Source organism: Periplaneta americana, chromosome 7 (genome assembly GCF_040183065.1).
Source record: "Periplaneta americana isolate PAMFEO1 chromosome 7, P.americana_PAMFEO1_priV1, whole genome shotgun sequence".
NCBI lineage: Eukaryota > Metazoa > Arthropoda > Insecta > Blattodea > Blattidae > Periplaneta > Periplaneta americana.
In genome coordinates this window covers 119,693,175-119,718,568 of record NC_091123.1, presented here as the reverse complement: position 1 = coordinate 119,718,568, position 25,394 = coordinate 119,693,175, and the positions used below count along the sequence as shown (strand labels likewise).

Here is a 25,394-nt window from a genome sequence, read left to right as displayed (position 1 = left end):
TAAACTACTGAATAACATATAATATGACATTTCAGACAGTTGTTTTTTATTTTTATTCAATAATAATAATAATAATAATAATAATAATAATAATAATAATAATAATAATAATAATAATAATAATAATAATAATAATAATAATAATAATAATAATTTATTTATTTAATCTGGCAGAGCTAAGGCCAGTAGGCCTTCTCTTCCGCCCAGCCAGACTCTAATTCTAATTAAATACATTTGCTTACATAGTTATTACATTAATATCTAGATCATGAAAGTAAATAATGAAAATTGGATAACTAATGTTAGTGTGACAATAATAAACACTGGTAAGAAATAGTTATAATAATAATAATAATAATAATAATAATAATAATAATAATAATAATAATAATAATAATAATAATAATAGGGTAATAATAATAGTAATAATAATAATAATAATAATAATAATAATAATAATGAGATAATTTAGATATTTATCTGTGATATGTATGACCATTAAACATTGAGAAACCTGAAACAGCTATTATTGTTGACAATAATTGTTAGAAACATATCTAGTTAGCCTGTTCTTAAATCGATTTCATGTCTGACAGTCCCTGACATTACTCGGTAGGGAATTCCAAAGTCGAGGAACAGCCACAGTGAAAGAAGATGAATATGAGGATGTTCGGTGGGAGGGAATGGATAATATTGAGGAGTGTTGTGATCGTGTGTCTAGGTTATGATGGGTGGATAAGTTTTGAAAACGAGACGCAAGATAGACAGTAGTGGAGAAATGCAATATGTGAAAGAGAAGGGAAAGACAGTGGATTTTCCGACGATCTTCTAGACGGAGCCAGGACAACATTTCGAGGGATGGTGTTACATGATCAGCCCGGCGAATATTGCAGACGAAACGGACGCACATATTATGAACACGTTGTAGTCTCTGCGCCGAAGTAACGCTTAGGTCAGTAAGCAGAATATCACAGTAATCGAAGTGGGGCATCACGAGTGTTTGCACTTACATTTTTTTCATGGAAAAGGGGTAGAAAATTCTTCAATCGTCTAAACGAGTGGATTAATGAGAATACCTTTTTGCAGGTTTCTGCAACTTGAATGTTCCAATTTAAACTTTTATCCATATAAATACCTAGATTCTTTACTGATTCAAACCATAACATGATAAAGATGATGATAATGAAAATATGGAGTAGGAAGTTTAGAAAATACCGGAGTTTTGCGACTAAATTTTGTCCCCACGTCTCTCTCTATCAATCACAAAAACCACTTCATGTAATCGAGATCGAACCCGGGTATAGTTTTGTTAAGACGTCAGATGCTGCAACTGAATCACAAGATATGGTTATATTTGTGGTATTTCTGAATTTTTATGACTTAGATTTTAAAAAGTCTACACATCTCATATTCCCTTGTCATAAAATGGAAGACAGAAAATTGCTTACCGTTACAAGAACGTCCATGGCTTTACTCTTCAACTCGAATGTTCCTTGAACAGGAATCTCCTTGAGTTGCACCAAGTCACCCTGCAAGAAAATCAGTACATTCATGTAAAGCCCCGATATGGATTTATAGGAAAACTTTAGTTGGAAACTTCTTTCTATCCAAGGTACATAAAAGCAAATGGCATATTGGGTAAAGGACGAAGAACGTCTGTATCCTTGACCGTTCGTTGAAGTGCCATATGGGATAAAATTTCAACGCTTGGTCTCCTTCGGTAAATATCAATACTTCAATACCGATACAAGAGCGGAGGACTTGCTCTGAACCATCTTCAAAAATACTGCCTTATACACTGAAGGCCTATCACTTAAAATGGAAATGTTCAAAGAAAATAAAGGTATTTATTATCGTAGATTTAAAGCATTTTTCTTTATTACTTTCTGGTGTTGTCTGAGGTATATCAATCAAACTGCTCTCGAATAATAAAGGGCTCAGTTATAATAAATTAGTGACAATACACGAGCTATATAACAGGTTGCTGCGTAAGTTCGAAGCGTTTTTGTTTTCCATGGGAATAGGGGCTTTGTAATGAATTTGTTTTGAAAATAAAGACTAATATTATTGTGTTGCCGAATTCGTCTTGAATTTTTTCAATTTTTAAGGTAGTTTGTGTTCATTATGAGCTAAAGAGAACGTTGTCAAGCAAAAGAAGTCTAATATTTCCGACATATCTTTTTATTTGACTTTAAGGGGAAACCATGTTTTAAAGCTAAATTCACAAAACTGTTAAGACTGGTGTATCTGGTTAATAACAATACATGTATAGGCCATTCGATATTTCGTGAAACTTAACTCCGCATCAGGGGGAGAAAAATGTTGACTGAGAAGTTTCCCTCTCTCGCCACGCTTCTACTTGTAGCAAGCGAGCTCACTTACCCCTATCATAAGTTTCTTACTATTTGCTGCGGCGAACGCAAGCATTTGGTTTAACGAGATAACGAATGACCTAAACGAAATTTCATCCCTCTATGACAAGTGGTTTGAATTTTATTAATATCTTAATAAAATATTGTATCGCTTTATACTATAAGAAGTCCCTTGTGCCTCAATTTATATTATTTCGAACTGATATTCACTTATATGACTCATTATATACATTGAAACAAACGTTACTATAGGAAGTATCTGTAAGATGAATCGGTAAATTACTAGGAATTTTTTATAATAATAGTAATAATAATAATAATAATAATAATAATAATAATAATAATTATTATTATTATTATTATTTTATAATAAAAATTCTAGTAATTTACTGATTAATTTATAGCAGGACCCTATAGCAAGTTTTGATTCCATGTATAGGCTAAAAGGATCCGTATACGTGAGTATCAGTTAAGAATAATGTAAATTGTGGCGCAAGGGACTTTACTAGATTCTACTACAATGTCTGCTATGAATTATACTGTTGTACTCTCATTGACATTTGAAAGAAATTCCACACTCTTTGTATCAATAGATAACAAGTCTTATACAAGGTCAAAAAAATTACTCATATCGGTATGTATATACATAGTTACTCACTTACAAATGGCTTTTGAGGAACCAGCAGATTCATTGCCGCCCTCACATAAACCCATATATATATATATATATATATATATATATATATATATATATATACTTTGTCCTAGAAACGCCGTCCACATTATTCGAATAGATAACCCAAATCACGTCATTAGGGATTGGTAAATGTCCAGGTTTAATGACTTTCATTGCTGAAAAGAAAGTGAGCCTTAATTGAATATAACTTTTATCATCTCTGATACTCCTTCAAAATGCATCCAAAACGACACGTGAGCCATACCGGTACACTACAGTATAACTTGTAGAAATGGAAGGCATTTCTGGGACATAAAGTACAGATGTCCTTCCAAACGTCTGTGTGAAGTATGAAACGTTTATCATATCGTTAGTACAGCATCACAGTCTTTCATAAGTCCGTGAAACATTTAAAAAATACACCACAAATAAACTAAGCAACGGATATCAAATTTTATTATACTGAAATAAAGTCAAAGCTTTTTTTTCCCCATATTTCAGAAATGCTCAATATTTCCACCTTTGTTGATACGGCAGACATCTATGTGATAACTGATAAAATCCGTAATAATCCCATTTGCGTGTCAACGTATCATAGTCGACCAGATCCACAGCAGTGGTGATACAGATAAAGATTAGTGGAGAGCAGGGGCACAAAGGCAGTATCCTTCACAAACTCCAACAAGAAAGTCACACGAGGTTAAATCCGGGGACCGGGGTGGCCACGGCATTAACGCGTCATCTTGTTCAGTGCATCCTATTCTTTTTTAGTAAATTTTTATTGAGATACCCTCGCACGTGTTTGTGATAATGAACCGACAGCTGCTTTGTTGAAATAAGTAATCATTACCCGCGTCTTCATTGACCTGTGGCATCAGCCAGTTTTTGGACATGTTAATGTAAATCTGGAATATCTGATACCATTTCTTGATACCATTGAAAAAAAAGTGACACGTTCTAGAATTATGCTCGAAATCATCGCTGTTCAACCATAATGGATAAAACTCTTTAGTAAAAATTCCAACAAACAAAATGACTGCTCACGTTTACTGAACGATATAATTGCTACTATTGTCTCCTAGCGGCAAATTACGGTAACTGTGAGAGCGGACTTTTTCTTTAAAAACTTGGAGAGTTTCTCTCTTAATCGGTGTAAGAATTATCGACATCCGTTGCGTAGTTTATTTCTGGTGAATTTTTTTTTTTTTCACGGACTTATGAAAGACGGTGTCTATAAGATTAATCTTATTATCGCGTTCTTTGAAAACAATTATTCAATTAATTTTAAGCCCTTTAATCAATAAAGGATAAAAGATCCTCTCATTATTCTCGGAATACATGTTCACAGAAATCCTTCAATAATTTTTATGTGGACATTTTGAATTCACACAGACGATATACCAGTGACGTGTACTGTATTTTAATGTTGATTGACAAGTTTGAATATTTAAAGGACTGAGCTACATTACGCTTAAAGAAGACTTCCTCAAGAGCATACAGACGCCTCGACCTAATTAGCCAAATTATGACCTAAACATAATTTGTAATATGTAAGCGATATAACAAAGAAGAAATCTTGATATGCTTAATTTAACTTGTCAGTCTGGATTTGCATTACTTTGCGGAAATTGTAATTACAATTTGTAATTGGTTCATTATAAATTCTGATCAGCATCCGTCCGAAATGCCGTTGTGTTGTCTATCAGTTTTTATTCAATTCGTGAAATTCATTGCCAACGAGTACTCACTCTTTAAATTCTAAAATTCTGTGTGACAGTGGGCGTAACGTTTTAATGATGTATACAGATTGTTAATCTGCAGAACGAGATGCTTTCAACGCTAATTGCCTGTCTGTAAAGCTTTGTTCGTTGTCATGTCAACTATTTTGGTCGATTTATTATAGTCGCAAACTTCAGTTGCACACTATCACAATAGAGTAATTACGAAACCAATAAGAAATAAACGTATTACTGCATATATTCCTTCATTATTATGTTTCGTTATAATGTACTCAGTCCAGTCCTTATAACAAGGTTCTACTAACTATTTGTCTATTTGGTGAGGCAGTACAACAACTCCAGGGATTCTTATGGCTATATGGATCCTATAATAACGAAGGTGAAGATGTGTGTATGGTGGGGGGGGGGTGTGGGTTTGTGTGTGTATGTATGTATGTATGTATGTATGTATGTATGTATGTATGTATGCTGTATCAGATTTTAAATAATTCCACTCCTATTTACTTACTTGCTCGCTTCACAATTTTAGCATCCCACCACAACCGTGATACACGTTCACAGCATAGCCTTGTTCTGTCAATTCCATATCATCAAACATCTCTGCTTCCTTCACAATACGCACAGCCCGTTCCTGGAATTCCTTGTCACAGGAAATCAGGAGAGTCGGAGTCCAAAATCTTTCAAGCACACTCTACTTAGAAATGCTTTTATTGAACAGAACTAGACTCTTGCGGAAGTCTCTAAATAGTCTTAAATGACCAAGTTGTTATTTTTTTATTTTCCTTTCTTTTATTATCTTGATATATTACTTAATAATTTGTATTTGTATGCTATTTAGTACGACTTTGCTATTCAACATTTTATATCTTGCATTCTCCTATTAGTATATATTAACTGTATACTATATCTCAAGTGAATTAATCGTCGAATTTATCTCGAAGATTTTAGGTCTTATAAATTGTGTGTGTGTGTGTGTGTGTGTGTGTGTGTGTGTGTGTGTGTGTGTGTATTCCACTTATGTTATGTAACTGATTTTGATTATGTGTAATTTTCTACTTTATTTTATATTGTCCTTATATTATGTAAATCTGATTTTGACTATTTGTAATTTTCTACTATACCGTATTTTATGTAATTTCTAAGGTATCTTCTTTTGTGTTGTTTTGTAATCTATCACCTAATTTTGTATTTCATGTATATCATTGAAACCTAGTTGAGTGGCAGAGAAGGCCTTATGGCCTTAACTCTGCCTGCCACCGTACGCACCGTATGTACGCATACATACATACATACTTACATATATGTAGGCCTATATACAGAGTGGAAGTGAAATAACCTTGAAACCTGAAAGGGACGATAGGGTAATCGTAAATGAATAGAAAACCTATATTACTTTTTAGAATTAAATGCACTATTGATTAGAAAATTAAGTTTGAAGTTTGATCAGTCCGGCAACATGGTTGCTAATGCACTCTACTCGTGATACAGATGTAAGACATCAACGAATTAGTGAGTCTCCGTACGTAAGCTGCATTCTGCCGAGACGTTGCCACTCGCTCGCTTCGTGCAATGGCTTGAATTTAGGGGTTCTTTAAATTAAATTTACACGAAAACAGCTCACGTTATTGAAATACGTCAGAAGGATAAATTATTCTTCATCAGATTCCTATCGATATGGACAAAAATCGCGATCCTATTCACAATAGTTACCGAATAAGAGATTGTTAAACATTTAAGAAAAACATGTTTTTCTGAAAAAAAAAAAAACTATGAACTTTCCACCAATAAGATATTACAGTTTTCGTTACATATAACATGAGCTATTCGCTTTGGAAATCTGCAAGGCTATATAACTTACTTGGAAGAGTTTATTATAACTCATTGGAAGTTTGTGAACAGTAATACAGTAGTGTTCTTCGGTTATGCTTTGACATGGAAGAGAAACAGACGAGTGCAAAATACGTGCGTAAATATAGAAAGTTAATTCTCTGATTCGTTTTAATGACTTTGACTTGGTATTACAGTGTTTGGAAATAACATAGTACAACATAAGTTTTTTATGCCCTCAGTCCGCGCATTACTGAGCGATGCTCGTTCTTCCAGTATACCAATTGAAGACGGCACATAAAAAAGGCTGTCAGTATCAAAGAGAAAAACTCTTGGAAGCAGACCTTCCTTGCGTAACTAGTAATATAATATCATACATTTTGCACATCTATTTCAGAAGCTATGTTCTAATTGAAATTGCATTGGGACTTATTTTCTTTTCTTAATGGATTTAGCCATGGACATAGTCTCTTTTTGGAAAAACTAACTTTCAAAGATATTAACACTTACAGCCTTCATTATGTCCGGTCTTCAATTATTGTCACTGGTTAAGAAATGTTCAGTATTAATTTGTCCTCTTAATAGTATATAATGTTTTAACTAATTATTATATATTTGAGGACTGACTGCAACTAATATCTTATTTCATTCCGTTCATTAGACATACTTAAATCTTACAGCAAATTGCGCTTATTTATCCGAATTCTATTTATGTTCAACATTTCTTGCAATCGTAGGAATTTCGTTAAATCCCTTGCCACTTTTCTTTCAGTGTATCACAATAATTTGGCTTTATGATTCGTTAGAGAAAAAGTAAAAGTGGACTGCAGTACGACTCCAAAAGCTTAAATCTTTATTTACATTTCAGACTTCGATTCTGACTTAGAATAACAATATGTGATGGAGATCTGGCAACAATGAAGAATTAGGATAAGCCTTTTCTTTCGCAGTCCTTGCTATTCACTCGCATAAGGTTTAGAAGCTAGGTTCTAAATGAACCACCGTGACGAGAATGAAGGAAAGGAAGGCGAATTACTCTTTTTTTACGACAAGCTTTTAATATTATAATCACGGCACTGCAGCCAGACGTGGTCGATTACGGCTCGAACCAGATATATGGAAGGTAAGAGGTTTAAGGGATCAAACAGAGAGTCAGGTGTCCAGTGCGTGGTGAAGTAGAAAATCCACATATCCATATGAAAACAGAGGACGTCAGCAAATATATGGAACAATAATACATAAATCTATATTATTGAAAAAATTGACTACAGAATTTGATAGATTAATCATAGTAAATATTCGAATATTTTATATATGAGAAAACGAAAGGAATTTTCATATATTTAAAATAATTTTAATTTTTCGTCAACTGTTGTTATAAGACACTGCATCCAGTGATAAGTTATCATAAGACAGCGGATTTTGGGTCCCGATACTGTACGTCAGTTGCTGGGAGGTCACTGAACTCATTATTATGATTCCTCCGTACGTCAAAGGATGCGATGTCTTGTTGCTTTGTAGGAACCGAAAATCCGCTGTTTGGTTATCATTCAAGTGTCAACAGAATTGATGATGGAGATGGTATTTGACGAGATTACCATGGATACGAGATGAATAACAAGGATTCGAGATGATTACCAAGGATTGGAGATGATTACCAAGGATTCTAGACGAATACCAGGGATTCGAGATGAATACCAAGGATTCGAGATGATTACCAAGAATTCGAGATGAATACCAAGGATTCGAGATGAATACCAAGGGTTCGAGATGACTACCAAAGATTCGAGATGATTACCAAGGATTCGAGATGAATACCAAGGATTCGAGATGATTACCAAGGGTTCGAGATGATTACCAATGATTCGAGATGATTACCAAAGATTCGAGATGATTACTAAGGATTCGAGACGAATACCAGATTCGAGATGATTACCAATGATTCGAGATGGATGCCAAGGATTCGAGATGATTACCAAGAATTCGAGATGAATACCAAGGATTCGAGAAGAATACCAAGGATTCGAGATGATTGCCAAGGGTTCGAGATGATTACCAATGATTCGAGATGACTACCAAAGATTCGAGATGATTACTAAGGATTCGAGACGAATACCATATTTGAGATGATTACCAATGATTCGAGATGGATGCCAAGGATTCGAGATGATTACCAAGAATTCGAGATAAATACCAAGGATTCGAGAAGAATACCAAGGATTCAAGATGATTACCAAGGATTCGAGATGAATTTCAAGGATTCGAGATGATTACTAAGGATTCGAGATGATTACCAAGGATTCTAATTGAATACCAAGGATTCGAGATGAATACCAAGGATTGGTCATGGAATTCTCAATTCACTTTACAATTGAGAACGTCCTAGAAAACACAACCACATAACTCAGCCCAAGCGAAATTCGAACCCATGTCCAAACGAAGTCTCAGATAACGAACCCAGCTCGCTATTGCCTGAGCTAAACCGGTGGCGGCCTTCCAAAGTTCACGAAAACTTCTTAAAAGCTGTTTCTCATTTCTTCCTAGTGGTGAAAAATTAAGTCTAGCCTCGACTAAAAACATCACTTCATCAGCGGAGTTTAGAAAATACCATTGGGTATATAGGTGTCTTCTTAAGGGCATCCCCTCTTTGTAATATAACTAAAAAAAGTATCATAAGTTATTTATGTATTTTCTAACGTGTAAAAATAACAATTAAATCCATTCCATTTATTCGGTTATTGAAAATACAACATAAACTAATATATATATATATATATATATATATATATATATATATATATATATATATATATATATATGTATATATATATATATATATATATATATATATATATATATATATATATATATATAATTTGAACTGGTAATGGAAATTACGGGAAAACGATTGACCGCATTTTAATGAATGATCCCTCATCTTGAAGCTTGGTATCCAAAGATGTGAGGAAAAATAGTAGTTTTCAGTGAAATGTTCATTTTCCTACATAATTTTCCTATTTTCCAAAATCCATCTGTCGTCAGTTTGAGAACTAAGAGCTTTTCAAAATACGACAAAAGAATAATATAAACATTGTCATGGAGGCCATGACTCAGAATTATCAACAAATTCTCTGACATAATGCCAATAGGCCTATCTTCATTTGTGTAATTTTCTGAACAACTTGAAAACTTATTACGAAGGTTATTCATGCATTTACAGATCTGATTCTGTGTTGTTTAAGTTTATTAGCACAGCTGTGTATAGGTTATTAAAAACTACAAAACTCACGATGTGTTGACATTATGACAATTAAAAGTGAAATATTTCAGGTAATTCTATGGTGTGAATATTTGTCACTAACGATACTCTTTAATACTAATATTGATGTTATGAAAGTGAAACCTTTTGGGGTTATGTAAGTAAACGTAGAGGATATCTTATATTGGAATCTCCATTTCTATAATTTTCTGAGTAACGACTATACATATAGCTACGTTACTGAAAGCTGCAAAACTTACGTAAGACATTATTTTTATAAAAAAATTAAATACTTTTGTAGTTATAAATCAAGTGTTGTGAATATTTTTCAGATATTAATGGCGGTGTGACGTAGATATTTATGTGTGATTCTCTAATTATCCTAGGTAGTAATGCAGTACGAGCTTATGGCCAATAAATAAGTCATTGATTGAACATAATATTATACTGTTTAACGTGACCCAAATGATGTCCAGCATTTACTGGTACCTAATACACTCCAAAATATCATTTGCCAACAATCCGCAATGATCTGAAACAGCTACTACTCTAACCCCACATGCAAAAACCGCCGATCTTCTTGATATTTTTACTTGCGTTTTCGCGTTGAAGCTGAAAAGAATGAAGATTTATGTCCAACAAAAAACATTTGGCATAAAATCCATTCAGAGGAAGTATTTTTTTAAAACGAGATAGTCTTGGCAAGGTTACAATTCATTGAGATATTACCACAGTCTACTATATACAGTCACGAAGCTTGAGTTTTGAGGGTGCTAGAAACAATAGACTGTGACGATTCTATTTTGCATTGGCTGTAATGAGGCGATATTAGCGATCCTAGTGGTGAGCAACTATCTAATGTTTGAATATTTACTACGTATTGAGCTTCGCGACTGTATATACTAGACTGTGATATTACGTTGCTTTCAATGTTACATCTTTCGTGGAGTACGTTTCATTATTATGGAAGCAAATGGCTTTCAAAATATCTGGTATTCCGCCTGGAAAATAAATTTCAAAAATCCTTATTTAAACTTCTAATGAATTCACTCTACAGCATCTGCTGCACAAGCCTGTAAGGATTATAAGGAATATATAAAAGGTTTGTATTTGAAGCAATGCTCAGTTACAATATTTACATTTATTCTGTTAATTTATACGCGGTGGAAAATACGTAAATAACTTATTTTAGTTATATTACAAAAAGGGGGATGTCCGCTAAGAGACCCTTACGTATATAGGTCTACTCGATATTATTTTCCAAATATAAACGTCCGCAGTAGTTGGAAAAATAACGCTATGAGGAACAGTGCATGGTTTATGAAGACTGACATTGAACATTATTTTTTTTGCGAAACGTGTTTCTTTAAGTGGCACGTGTTATTTTAAATATAAATTACAATATTAGAATAAAACAAGAACCGAAAAAGGACTATAAGGAGCTATTTTTAAATTAAATTTAATTAAGCAAAGAATACAGTATGAAAATGTCTGTAGAGAAAACAAAAGTTTTGCCTTTGAAGGACTACATAAGTTATATAGAGTGGATGGTAACCTCTGCACCAAAATGAAACCGCTAATAAATCATGAGGAGAAAGTTTAAAAATCTAAATAAATTTTTTCTCTAACATTCACCGTTTTAGAGTAAATCGTTATGTGTCTATGAAGCAATTGGCAACATCACAGCTACTGCAATAACTCTAACTAGCGCGGCGTGCACTTTCCCTTTCCTTCCCCTCCACCTATGCCAGCCTTCGGCAAATTTGTACTCACTATGGCATCACTGGACGCAACCAGCAATACATAAGATGTAATATCAATCGAGGAGTACAGATCATTCCGTTCGGATCCCAGTGTCGGACTCTCAACCCAATCATCTGACGTAGACTACACAATATTAATTTATAGATGGACTGATTATATTTTATTTCACCTTTATTTTTACTGTGCTACAACAACCTATGCTAGAAAAATACGTCACAAATTGCCATTCTTAATACAACTCGTAAATTTTCGTCTGCTAGTCACGATCTTTGTTTAGATATTACAAGTTTTCTTTGAGAAAACAAGTTAGTGTTCCGAAATATATTGAATATAGAGCCAAACATAGCAACTATGTAGGTTTGCGGCAGGCGACATTATAAGTTATTATTTTTATAGGGAGAGCATTTTAAATAAATCTAAGCCAGTCTTGTGCGTTATACAATGACAACGTTTTATATCCTCATTTATTTCCAGCTGTTTTAATAACACGTTAATCCATCTAATAGACTTTTTTAAAGTCGTATTTCGAGTCCCGTATGTTACTACAGATACAAGTTGCTTTATGTTCAGATTCATTTCTTCTATATATTTTCTTCATGCTTGGAAAACTCCTCTCCTGTTGTATTTTCTTTAAGTGCAATGACATAGAGCAAATGCTCTTATACAGAGAGATTCTTCATAACTCCGCACACTTCTAGCATCTAGCGGCTACAATTCAACGCCTCTAGTCCGAGTCCCTGTCTCTGAAAGTTGTTATTGACGTCATCGCCACGGTGAAAGTGTTAGCAAAGAAAAATCTGATTGAATGGGCACGACGTGCTTTACCAATTAGCAAATATTCTTCTGAGGAACCCAGAGTATGAAAGGATAAAATAAATGTGTGCAGTTATGCAGCAAGAGTAGTTTACAGGCGAATTACCTTCGCGGCCACGAACAGTAGCGGCAATGAAATATGCCCCTATGCCATCTTGTTCAGTAGAAAGAGAAGTGCTGAGGGACAATGGAAAGAGTTTCTCCCCAGAAAACCTAGTTCAAGTTTCATGTCCCAGTTATTTCAATTCAGTTTGTAATTTATTACAAATACAATCTTTGCTTAATATGCAAATATTTTCACTAAAGCATTTTAATTTTGGAGTTTGAAGACACAAAAACAAAAACACAATAGTGACAATGAGATTACATATCCCCGTGGTATTTAAAAGAGAGATAAGCTGTAGTAAGCTGATAAATATGCATGAAGCTAAGTTTAGCGAGATTAAACCGTTTCGTTGTTGGCAATGTTCTATTCCCGAGAGTTCTCATGGAAGTGAAGTTGGCAGTGATACATTTGAATGATGAAAATATAACGAAGATAAGTATTATTATAAAATCTTGCTATGACCGATCCTGTCGACACTAGATAACCTAACAGTTGATACAGACTTGTTAAATAACCCGTAATAAATGTGCAAGTTACACTCTATTTAACTTAACCTTTGTACAAATCCAAAATCCAAATCATTTAACGAAACAGGTAATGCCATTATTTTATAAATTTCTTTCAACATTTTCTTTTGTAAAATTTTTCTAAGTAGGGTAAACATTGGTAATTTCGTGGCAGTGGTTATTTCGTGATACTTTTTCTTTGCTCTTTTGTGAACTAACCAATGGCGTTACGAAATCCAAATTTCCGCCAAGGGATTGCATATGTTGTCCAGTTTCCAGAAACATACAGCTAAGCTTTGTGTGACTATTGTAGTTGCTTCAGTGAGCTTTTATGTTTGGAGAGAGCAAGTTTGCGTAGACTTCTCAGGCATACAAATTTTGTGGATGTTTGTAATTACATTACAGGCTTCTTACTAAAGGTAAGCATATTAATATTTGGTACAAAGATTTATTGTATCTTCATGAAATTTTAGGAAATGTTTTTGGAATTTTAGATACATCTGTAGTCGCCATATAGGCTTAGCTTTACTGATAGAAATCTTAGCTGTTTGAGACGAAATCTTGTTGAGCATTAAGTGTTACAATTTTTAAAATAGTATAAAATGTATTACAATAGGAATTTTAGAAATCTGAAGACAAGACGTGATAACAAAAAAGAAAACGGAGACGCAATAGGTTCAGTGTAGCTTCTGTTTGATTTGTTATCATGCTAAGTGTCAATGATAAGTGCTAGATGACTTACTTGGAAGAATTGTGAAAGAAGATGGAACATGGCTCCACCATTTTGGACCGGAGACAGAGGCAGACAATGGAGTGGCATCATGCAAATTCACCAAAGAAATAGAAATTCAAAAGTACACCTTCGGCAGAAAACATTATGGCTACTGTGTTTTTCGATTCAGAAGGACTCTTGCTTGTGGACATCATGCCACACGGAACCACCATTAATTCTGACGGATATGTTGCAACTCTCAAGAAACTTTAAGTTAGACTGAGTCGTGTTCGACGACATTGGGAGAAGCAGGATGTTCTGCTATTGCACGACAACGCACAGCCATATGTCAGTCACAACACCACAGACCAGATCAGAAAATTCGGATAGATAACACTGAAACATCCGCCTTAAGGTTGACGCTCACTGGCACGAACCGACCGGAACGGAAATCTACAGCAGTCCGTCTTCCGCGGAAGCTCTGACGCTCACTGCTCGGAATAATCCGGTACAGTCGACAGGCAGTCTGGTTTAAGCATGGAGTGGGATAGTAGTTCCGAAGATTATTTTATTTTACTGAGTCTTTAGCTGATGAGGAATAAAAAAAGAAAATAAAATATGGGTCCATAACTAGATCCCGGATTTTATGTAATGTGAAAATGAGGACTATGTAGACTACATAAATATGAAGCTAAAAATGACGAAGTATGTAGATAAATATGTAATAAATAAAAAAACGTTGGTAATTTAAAATCTAAGCTTTATTAGATGTATTTTTGCACACTAATAAAACATTACAGATGCACATGTGATTGGACCTCATTGTTTGGAGGCGCAACTAATAATTAAATATTTTACATATTTTCTGCGGTTATTGATCGTCTCGTCAACGGCAACCCATACGTAGGAATCATCAAGTCCATCTCTAATCGTTTCCATTGTGTCAGTGTAGCAGGAGTTCAAATATTTTTTCCGGAGTGTTGATTCATGCGAAATATTGAAGTTGCAGTATTTGCGTAGGAATGCTTGGAACTTTGGAACTCCAAGTTTATATACTGTACGTTTGCAGCAACCATTGCCATGCACAAATTTTTATTAAATTCACTTGTAGAAGACGAATGTTTCAGCACCACTTGTGTAAGAAGAACTTGTTTCTTTTCGACGGAGCACGTTTTTTATTTCTCACATGAAGTCCAATTTTTAAATGCTGTTCTAATCGTAACTTCATGGAGCACCCAATGCGTTTGTCACACACTTTGGACTGCACGATTTTACCATTTTAGTAAAGGAATCATCAATTGAAACCCAGTCTTTTAACTTGGATTACCTGATGTCAAAATAAGTTTCTTAAAAAAAAACAGAAGAAACTATTATTTTCTTTTAGAGCAACTGATTGGGGGTGTTTGTGCGAAACGGCCATACCCACAGGGTAATTTTCATTCTTTCCTTCACTACGTTAGCAGTACAATGACCCACCATTTGCATTGGTATTTGTACCTACTTTACCGTTACTTCTCAAGGATATAGCCTAAAAACTATTAGCATTGCAAAGAGATGGCCATTTTTTGACAGAATACGTTATTATTTTCAATTATTAAATTATATTTATGCACTAGAGACGAAGGGATAAGCTTTATAAACAATTTTAAAAAATAACTTAAGAATTACGTAGAGAGAAAATTGGTGAAAAAAATGTATATATTCTTTCAAAATATGCAATATCCTTCAAAATATGTAAAAAAATATAATATATGCCAAAATATTTATTATACACCAAAATATGTAAAAACATTTAAAACTTCGGAATAATGATTCCTTTAATATGATTCGCGGACTTTTAGCTTTCCTTATAGCTACATATGTAGGAAAGGAATATGTAATTACATATAATCCGGGCTCTAGTCATAACATTATAAAAAAGTGTTTTGATTAATTTAAATATCTTTTCCCAGATTTGTGTAAAGATCGAGTAATGGTTTTTTTAGTACTTTCGTTTGAGCGAAGAAAAATGTTTAAAACTTCATCTGTTATTAGCACTGAAATAATGAAGGGAAACATCACATTTCGAAGGCCAACACTGTTAAAATTAACTTTTCATCGCCCATTTTAAGAATAATCTGTCTGGACAACGCACCAGCACATGTTGAGTGGGAAAGTACTGAGAACAGCCAACACACTTTTCTCCGAAGACCAGCGAAGACATACGAATGCTGACGATCGTCATCGGAAATTCCGCTAGGGTCGTGTCGCGAGAACCCTGTCCGTCAGGACCGGCAGCCGGTTGCTTCCGTTCGGATAAGTGAGCGTTTGCCGTTTAAAATACATGCATACGTCTCTCGCAGAATATTTCCGGTTCGTTCCGTTCCGGTCGGTTCGTGCCAGTGAGCGTCAACCTTTAGAGTCCTGAACTGGCACCGTGCGATTACCATCTCTTTGGTAAACTGAAGGATCCCTTCGCGGAACGAGGTTAGAAGATGACTCCCTTGTGCACGCTGCTAAAGAGTGGCTCAGACGTGTTGGTCTAGACTTTTACCGTGCTGGTCTACAGGCCCTCGTTCCTAGATTACGTAAGGCAGTTGAAAGGGACGGGGATTATGTGGAAAAGTGGCATTTTGTTCCTAAAGGATGTATATACATTCTGTGAAAAAAGCAAAGCTGTAGGATAAAAAGTATAATTTTCAAACAAACGTTATGCATTACTTTTGGAGTTACCCTAGTAATATAGGCTATAGTAAAGTCCGTAATAAAAGTGTTCACCCTTTCAGGGCAAAGAAGATCCCTTTTGAATTTCAATTTTTACTTTGATTTCATTCTTATTATGTGTTGATATTTATTTCTATGTTTTCTTGCTATGAATATTAGACGGAATTACTATGTTTGAAGTCTTGTAAAAATAAATGATAATTTCATTTGACTTTAATGAATTTTTACACAATTCTTCTACCTCTCACGAAATTATCAATGTAATATCACAAATTATCAAGGTTATCACGAAATAATCAACCTTTTACCTTAAGTTGTAAAAGTGGTTTTTGACACATATTCAAGAATGTATCCAATCTTTTATATCTCCAGATTTGTACAGCAAGTTATCGTCTTTTAGATGAAAAAATCGGAATAAGGATATATTTACACATTTGCATTTTAAATTAGTTTTCATGAAATTATCACGAAATTACCAATGTTTACCCTATATGTATAATAGGTCTATGACACAGAAAAAACTTACAAGCAAACGTTCTGATGGGGGCAGTTAAAAATGTTACATTTTTTTCTTCCACCATGTTAATAATGTCAAAAGAAGTGCTTGTACAAATTTTGGCCACTCGACCGCAATTACGAGGCCAGTAAAAAAAATAAGTTTGCCAGGAGCCGTTAACACAAAAAGAACACAATTTCATTGGACAAATTTATTGGAAGATACACAGCAATTTCTAAGCTATTTTTCAACATATTTTCCATCGGAATTGAGACATTTCTCATATCATGGGATGGACAGAGAGAGGTCAACTGACTTCTACGACACAAAAATTGGTCTCATTGTATGACAAATGTCTCAATTCCAGTGGGGGATATGTTGAAAAATAGCGCAACAACTGCTGTATCTGTTCCAATAAATATTTCCATGCAATTGTGCTTTTTTCTATACACAGCCCCAGGGAAAATCACTTTCTGGACGGCCTCGTAATTGCTGTCGAGTGGCCAAAATTTGTATAAGCACTTCTCTTGACATTATTAACATGGTGGAAGAAAAAAATTAACTTTTTTATCTGCACCCATCAGAACGTTTGCTTGTTAGCTTATTTTGTACTTGTGGAACGTTCTTTTCTAGACCATATCAAATTGTATGTATATTAACGTTAGAACTCTGCATAAATAGACCTATACGGCCGTATTCATAGAAATTCTTAGCGCGGGCTTCCGGTGGATGATAAGCGAACTAACGTTTTTCGTATTCATAAACCAGTGTTAGCGATATGATATGATATGAATCCTGTACAACTAATCAGTCGATAGCCGGGGGTAGTTTAGCACGCTCGTAGCGCGGGCTAGCGAAATGTATATGAATAGCACCCTTAGAGATTAAAATTACGTGACGTTATATAGGTAATATATTTTTATAGAATAAATAATAAATTAGGAAAAGTGTGTATATGTGTGTGTCGAACGCCTACCCAGTTCACTTTGCGCGATTTGAGTTCCGCATACTGCGGATAGATGGCAGGACTGTGGCCCATTTTCAAATTTCACACCACTTCGGCGGGCCACGTTATGCATGATATGTACCTGTGAAGAGTTATGTTGTGTACTAGGGTGAGTGTACGTTAAATGTTCGTGTAAGTATAGTGTAAGGAATGAGTGAGGATGACGATGAAGGTGAGTAAGAGAGAAGGGGAAACCCGGTGCCGGCAAGTAGCCTAATCCTGTCGAATAGCACCAAGGGGGCCGCCAGGCTTAACGTCTCCATCACTATAAACAGTGACATATACCTTCCCTTCACATGCACTGCGGAGAGATTTGGGATTTAACCCAGGCATATTGGTGCACAATTTAGTGATTAGAAGTTGTGCACCGCCATCTCTCCTAGTCACGAGGTAGAAATTTCTGACCCCACCGGGAATCGCAACTGGGTCGACTAGTCTACAAGCAGACATGCTAACACAGAGGTAACTCGGCGGACCGATTACGAAAAGTATAATTATTGTCTGTTAAAGATGTATTGCTGCATCAGAAATTATGGAATAAATCGAACTATGAATAACAAATAATATTAAAGAAGTACGTTTAGAGGATCAGTGCGGCAAACTTAAGATAGAGATGGCGAAGTGGAAGAAAAGATGTGATGGCCTTAATTTCACGCTCATAAATAATTCTAATTCCAATTCTAATTTAAAATCATGAAAATATGCCTACTTTCCTCATCAGCAGGGAGCGAAACTTGTTGCCCGATGGGACAGAGGCCAGTGGTTTCAGGTTAACTGTGTACTGTGTACTGTGTACAAAGAAGGCGTCGTGGATCGTACTCTGTTGAAATACTGTGCCTTAGTTGTTCGCTGTTTACTTGCTTTTGTGTTGCAGTCGATGTAACTTTTTAATTAGTTATTTTATGAAGCTTTATCAACTACAACGACTAACTTACATCATGGGCTACAGCACACGAAATTCCTTTATTAATTAAAAAAAAATCGTGATAAAAGTATCATGTTTCACGCTTTATTGCAAATTACCTAATCGCAATTATTTCGTATAAATTGGAAAGAGATTTTTACGTGAGTATTACACTTTTACTACGTCATACTACTTTTGACCAATAAAACGGTAGAAAAGGACATCTTTCAACCAATCATGGCTGCTTATCGCACAATTTTATCGCGTCCCTAGCATTTGTTTAATTTTATCGCGTCCCTAACATTTGTTTATTTTTATCACTACCCTAGCATTTGTTTCTTTGTTTGCCAACAATTCAAACTGCATTGGTCTGGACGTAAAAAAAAAAACAGAAAATTACAAACCACTCCAGTCGATACACAGCACTTTCAAATATGACTCACATTGGCATTCAAGAACAAGAATTAATAAAGATCACTGGTCATAGCTATGCATCTTCCCTGAAACACTATTTACAAATAAATGAAGTACTCCATTCGGAAATCCTGAAAAGTTGAGGAATACACCATGCACATCAACGAGTTCCACTTCTTTTACGCACACGTCCAATATAACATCAACTGAACCGCCAACCACTAAAGCATTCAAATTTGAAAATTGTACTTTCAATAAATGTTCCGTTTAAAATTATTCATGTTTATTTTTCATTTCATAATCCTTCATTAAAACTTTTCTTATTTCATCATTCCTGATTATAATTTTTCTAATACTTGTTTATTATATTTAGGTTATGTTATAGCTTCTGCTGTGTGATATTATGGATAGTCACCTATCAGAGATTGTTTAATGATAAGATTTATTGAAAATCATCTGTCAAGTGACGTTGAATACTGGGATCCGTATAATTGAAGTGGAATGCAACTGTTTTAATAAAAATGAAACTGAATCAACAAAGCCTTCTTGACTAGTAACCTCCACAGAGTTCAATGAAGATTCTATAGTTGGCACAACTGATAACAAGAAAACAGCTAATCATAACACACTATTGCCATCTAGCGGAATACAATGGTACAATAATACATTTGAACACAGTTCAGTATTTTCGTAAGTCAATATTTTATTGCATTAGAGTACTTCGTTACTTCTTATCTTTATGTACTTTCTTCTAATCGTGTACTAGTCAATTAAATGTCACTCGAGTTTTGATTTTCTCTAGATAAATCAAAATCTCTAGTGAGATTACTGTTGAAAAATAACCTTATATTATGCATTAGGCGTCAAAGTAATGATAAAAAATTTTCATACATCAAATTCATTCAGCAGATGCTCAAGGAACCCAGATACATTTCAACACAGAAGGTGTAAATTCAAGGTAATTCAATATGAGACCTCGTAATGCCTCAATCACATCAACTTTAACATTGGAAGTTTTGGATGATTGTTCCAAAACTATTTCTTTCATCCAAAGTAACAAATGCTACACTCCAATCAGTACTTCTTATATCCTTGAAGTAACTCAGTGTTTAAACCCTTGTGCGAGTACATTAACATTATTAACATCTATCTGTACAATATTTGCTGGATTGGATAATTCATTTAAATTTTACAGACAATGAATATGAATCATGTAACTCATATTTTTCAATTCTTTGAACTACTAGTTTAGGAGTTCCTAACCGGTGTGTCGCGCAGCGCCATGGAGTATGTTGCGAAATTTTGGAATTAAAAAATAAATTTTATGTCATCCAGAAAGTCTCTTTTTTATTATTTAAAATGAAGTCTTTGATATGGTATATTTTATTTCGAGACCGACTTTACCAATGAAACGTGAACATCTACAACAATGCTTAGCTTAATTTTTCTGTCTGGCGACAATTCGAATGAAAGTGAACATCTAGAACAGTCATGTCAATTGATGCCCATAGGAGCAAGCGCGCGCTTTAGAGCTCAGGAGAGCCTGAGCGCTTTACAGCGGAAAGGAAAGAGACAGACGAAAGAGGTAGTATATGCCGCTTGGACGAGCTATATTCAGGGATGGCCAGCACTGATTCAATGGATAAAGGGAAGAGAACTTATTAAAACTATATCCATGTTAATTTTTAGATTTGTCTGAGAAATATAAGTGCATTATAAGAATGTAAGTTTTAATTTTAATGCTCATTTTTCACAAGTTTGAATTTTTATTCAAAAGAAATATTTTCTCAACTTCTTTTTATAGAAAAGTGAAATTTTCAGATATAGGCCTATTTATTTAGTAGCCTTATAGAATGTTTTCATAAATCTAATATACCGTAAATACGTATTACTGAACATAGTTTATTGAACATTTTGAAAATATTCACATGGAAATTATTTGTACGGAAATGAATTAACAAAACAACTGCTGTTACATCATAAGCAAAAGATATGTGCCCATGTGTTGGAAAAAGTCAGCTCTATAGCTTCAGCAGATTTCGAGAAAATAATTTAATATTCTGATGATATTCTGTTGCTCACAAATATCACCTTAAAAGCAAAATGCGATAAGAGTTTTGTTATGTAATATTAGTTACACTTAAAACATATACACACGTAGGTAACTTTACTTTGCACTGTAATATTGTTTTGATTAGTTTATTGATTACTTTTATAAGGCTAAAGGTACCATCAGTATCAATTCCAACTTATCATGTCATACTCAATCTCTTTTTTTTTAGGTATCACTTTCTTTATGAATGATGTGTTTCAACCATTCAGTACAGTATAGTTGTACTACCATGGAATTTATGCGAATATTCCTTCTTAACTCTTTATGTTATTAACATTTAGAACACAACTGCAATATTAAGAAATTGGTATTAGTACTTTTGTTTTGCAGACAATATAGCTAATATCAAACAGAAAGAAGCCATAAATAACGACATAAAATTTCACGTTCCGTCTGAAGTTTGTGCACCACTGTTTCCTTAATCCAACAGGCTGCTTATTCATATACACAACCCTTCCTCTTTCCATACTTAGCGCTTGATGCCCGCGCACGACGTCAAGGTCAGAAAAATGCGCTTGCTTTGACATCACTGATCTAGAATAATGCGTAGTAATTCGTTTACTCTTGTCACTTAGTAAGAAACAGAGTGTAGAATCGTCAGAACATATTGGTCAGTTTCAGTATAGGCCTATACGTGTGAGCGACTATTTTATTGAAAGTGCTTTATTTAGATTTTATCATGGACAAATTTTTAATTCGAAAAAGACAGTCTGAATCAAGTTCTGGGTTAGATGACAGAAGTGCTAATTCAAATACTGTGAGCGAAAATTCCCTTCAAGGTTCACAAAAACGTACTGTGTTTCGTAAATATAGTGATGAATACTTGCAATATGGTTTTACGTGGCGAGGAGAAGAATATAAACAAAATGCGAATGTCTTACATGCGAAAATGTTTTGTGAAATCAGTCCATGGTGCGGAATACACTAAAAAGATATTTAGAAAGTAATCATTCGGCATTCCGACACCTTTTTGTTGCATTCTTCATCATGGAACCGAAATGTATGTGGATAAGATAAAGATAGCCTATTGTGTCCCATGAAGGGCAAAGGCCTCCTTAAATAAAGGAAAGCTCTATTTGCCTAACGTGATGAGCTAGTTCACGTTAGACGTGATATTTAAGTAATTTCTTTAACAATGATTCTCTCACTGCCTTTCACAACTTCCTGTCTATGCATGAATGTCCCTCGAGTAGTTTCCACTTTCTTCTGTCTCTTGCCTCTCTGGACCATTGTTGACCTGCCTGTTCTTTGAAGAAGTCTGCCCATGTGCGCCAAGGTCTGCCTTGAAGTCTCCTTCCTATACGGGGGTCCCACATGGTAGCTCGGTATTTCCTTCTGTCGCCTAGTAGCCTGACCACGTATCCACCCCATTTCCATCTGGATGTAATGGCTGCATGTGTTATGTCCTGTGTATCTGCTAGTTGGTACAGTGTCGCATTTGGGATTTTCTCCTTCAGTGATACGCCCATAATTTTGCGCATCATTTTCCTTTGACACGTTTGTAGTTTGGTCCTGTGTTTCCCTGTTAGCGACCATGTTTGGCACCCATAAAGTAATACAAGATAAACACAGGTCTCCAGTGCCTGTATTTTAGTTTTTCTGCTATAACCACGTTTGAATATAATTTTTCTTTGAATTCTGCTTATACCTTGAAAGTCTTAGTTGGACGAAAAGGAGGTTAAAAACGACAAAATTTCCGTACAGTGAACAGTAATCATCTCACCGTCTCCTATAAAATAGTCTACACAGAGTTCCACCACCTTTCTCTCCAGAAGAAAAGCAATGGTTTTTTATTATATTATTGTTATTATTATCATTATTAATAAAAACAAATAAGTGTGTCGCGATATCGTGAGCGTTCTGTAAAATGTGTCGTCCGTCAAAAAAGGTTGGGGACCAGTGCACTAGTTTACTCACATGCTTAAATAATTCTTGTATTTCAGTCTTTAAGACCAAACTGAAATGGTTAATTAATTTGTCTACCGTACTATATTCATTCTACACTTCATGTCATTATGCGGAAATCTGTGGTCTCAGCCTATCCCTCTCCACCCTGATCATGTCTAATCATGTGCATGTAAACAAACCCGTATCTACAGTCAAAAAACAGCTAACCTCGTGCACTCCCTGTCCATCAGTAATTTTAAGTTCGAAATTGTATCAGTTTCTGGTGGAAATAAGTGGGTAAAAAATATTTATGTTGCACATGTACACTAAAATATAATAATAATAATAATAATAATAATAATAATAATAATAATAATAATAATAATAATAATAATAATAATAATAATATGACTTTCATACGAAAAGTACGTAAGTCAGGACAGAGTTGCAAATATTTATAAAATTACAAGAATTCGAATTTTAATATATAGGTTGGAGGTCTGAAAGATTTGGTATCCCTGTACCGTAGAAGTCTGACGCCTGGGATCGGAACCAGTGTGTAATAGGCGTCTGCGCCTCTCTGTTGATCTCATGGTATGACAAATATCTCAATTCTGGAGGGAAATATGTTGAAAAATAGCTCAACAATTGTAGTATCTGTTCCAATGAATCTTTTCATGAAATTGTGTTTTCTTTCTGTAAACGATCCAAGGGAAACTTACTTTCTGAATTACCTTCGTAATTGCGCTCGAGTGGCCAAAATTTATATGAGCATTTGTTTTGACATTATTAACATGGTGGAAGAAAAAAATTAACTTTTTTATCTGCCCTCATGAAAATGTTTGCTTGTGAGCAATTATTTACATTTTTTACACCCATACCTGTCATACATTTTCTTACTAGTGTCCCAATGTACCAACGTAGATAAACGTTTTTCTAAAAAAAAAAAAAAAAAAAAAAAAAAAACTAAGCGGACTTTCAAAGTTTATATTACAACTGATAATACCACGGCAGAGCAATGTCGATAGTCGACGTTACTATCTGGACACTAGTCACCGGGTGTATCAAACAGAAGACAGTCGAAATGGTGGTAGTAAAATTCGAGATTTTATTCTTAAATAAATCACTCTATTAGTCAAGTGCAAGATTTATGCAGTACAACGACAATGTTTTGAATGCACTAAAACAAAATGCTTATGTAGTAAGATCTTAAAGTAGGTTATGACAACGAAATAAAGAGAAAAAAGGTGTGGTTCACGGAACATAATTTAAATAAGGGAAAGTAAATTTCCGGTTAATGTTCACCAAAGAATTAAGTACATAATTATGACCGCGCTGCAGTTTTATTTGTGGCCTAGACAAAATTCCTAGCCTTTTACGAAAAAAAAAAAACTTTTAGGGGCCATGAAGTTATTCACCTCTTTAATTATACAGGGTGTTTAAAAAATACGGGGCATAATTTCAGGTATGTATTTCCCACATGTAAACAATCAAAATAGTTCATTACAACATATGTCCGGAAATGCTTCATTTCCGAGTTATGGCCTTCACAACATTGAAATTCGCCGGAACGTTTTTCTTTCCGCAGGTCGTTGTCATTACAGAAGATGTTCAAAATGTCCACCTCGTGCTTGAATACAGACCTCACATCGATGTCTCATTGACCTGCGAACACGATCCCAAACTCCAGGAATATTGCGTATGTCCTCACAACATGCCACAATTCGATTCCCAAGGGATTCCAAATCAGGCACCAGAGACGAATAAACCAATGATTTTAAATGGCCCCACAAGTAGAAATCGAGAGGGTTCAGATCAGGTGTGCGTGGAGGCCAAGCAATTGGGCCACTTCTACCTATCCATCGATCAGGAAACCTTCGATCCAAGTACCGGCGAGCCGTACGACTGAAGTGTGCAAGAGCGCCATCATGCAAGAAGTGAATGTGTTGACGATTGATCAGTGGAGTGTCTTCTAAAACATGAAGTATGGTGTTTTCCAGGACGTTTGTGTACGCCTGCCCCGTAAGTCTGTTTACTAGTACATGGGGTCCAACTAATCGATCACCAATGATACTGGCCCACATGTTGAGGGAGAAC

General features: G+C 34.8%; 1 protein-coding gene across 1 annotated transcript in view; it reads right to left on the bottom strand.

Annotated features, from left to right (window-relative positions):
- The window catches only part of LOC138703394 (retinal guanylyl cyclase 2), a 1,174,702-nt gene that overhangs the window by 236,576 nt on the left and 912,732 nt on the right, over positions 1-25,394 (bottom strand). Inside the window, exon 12 of the mRNA XM_069831228.1 lies at positions 1,449-1,529. Coding sequence (XP_069687329.1) covers positions 1,449-1,529 — 81 coding nt within the window. The remainder of the gene's footprint in view (positions 1-1,448; positions 1,530-25,394) is intronic.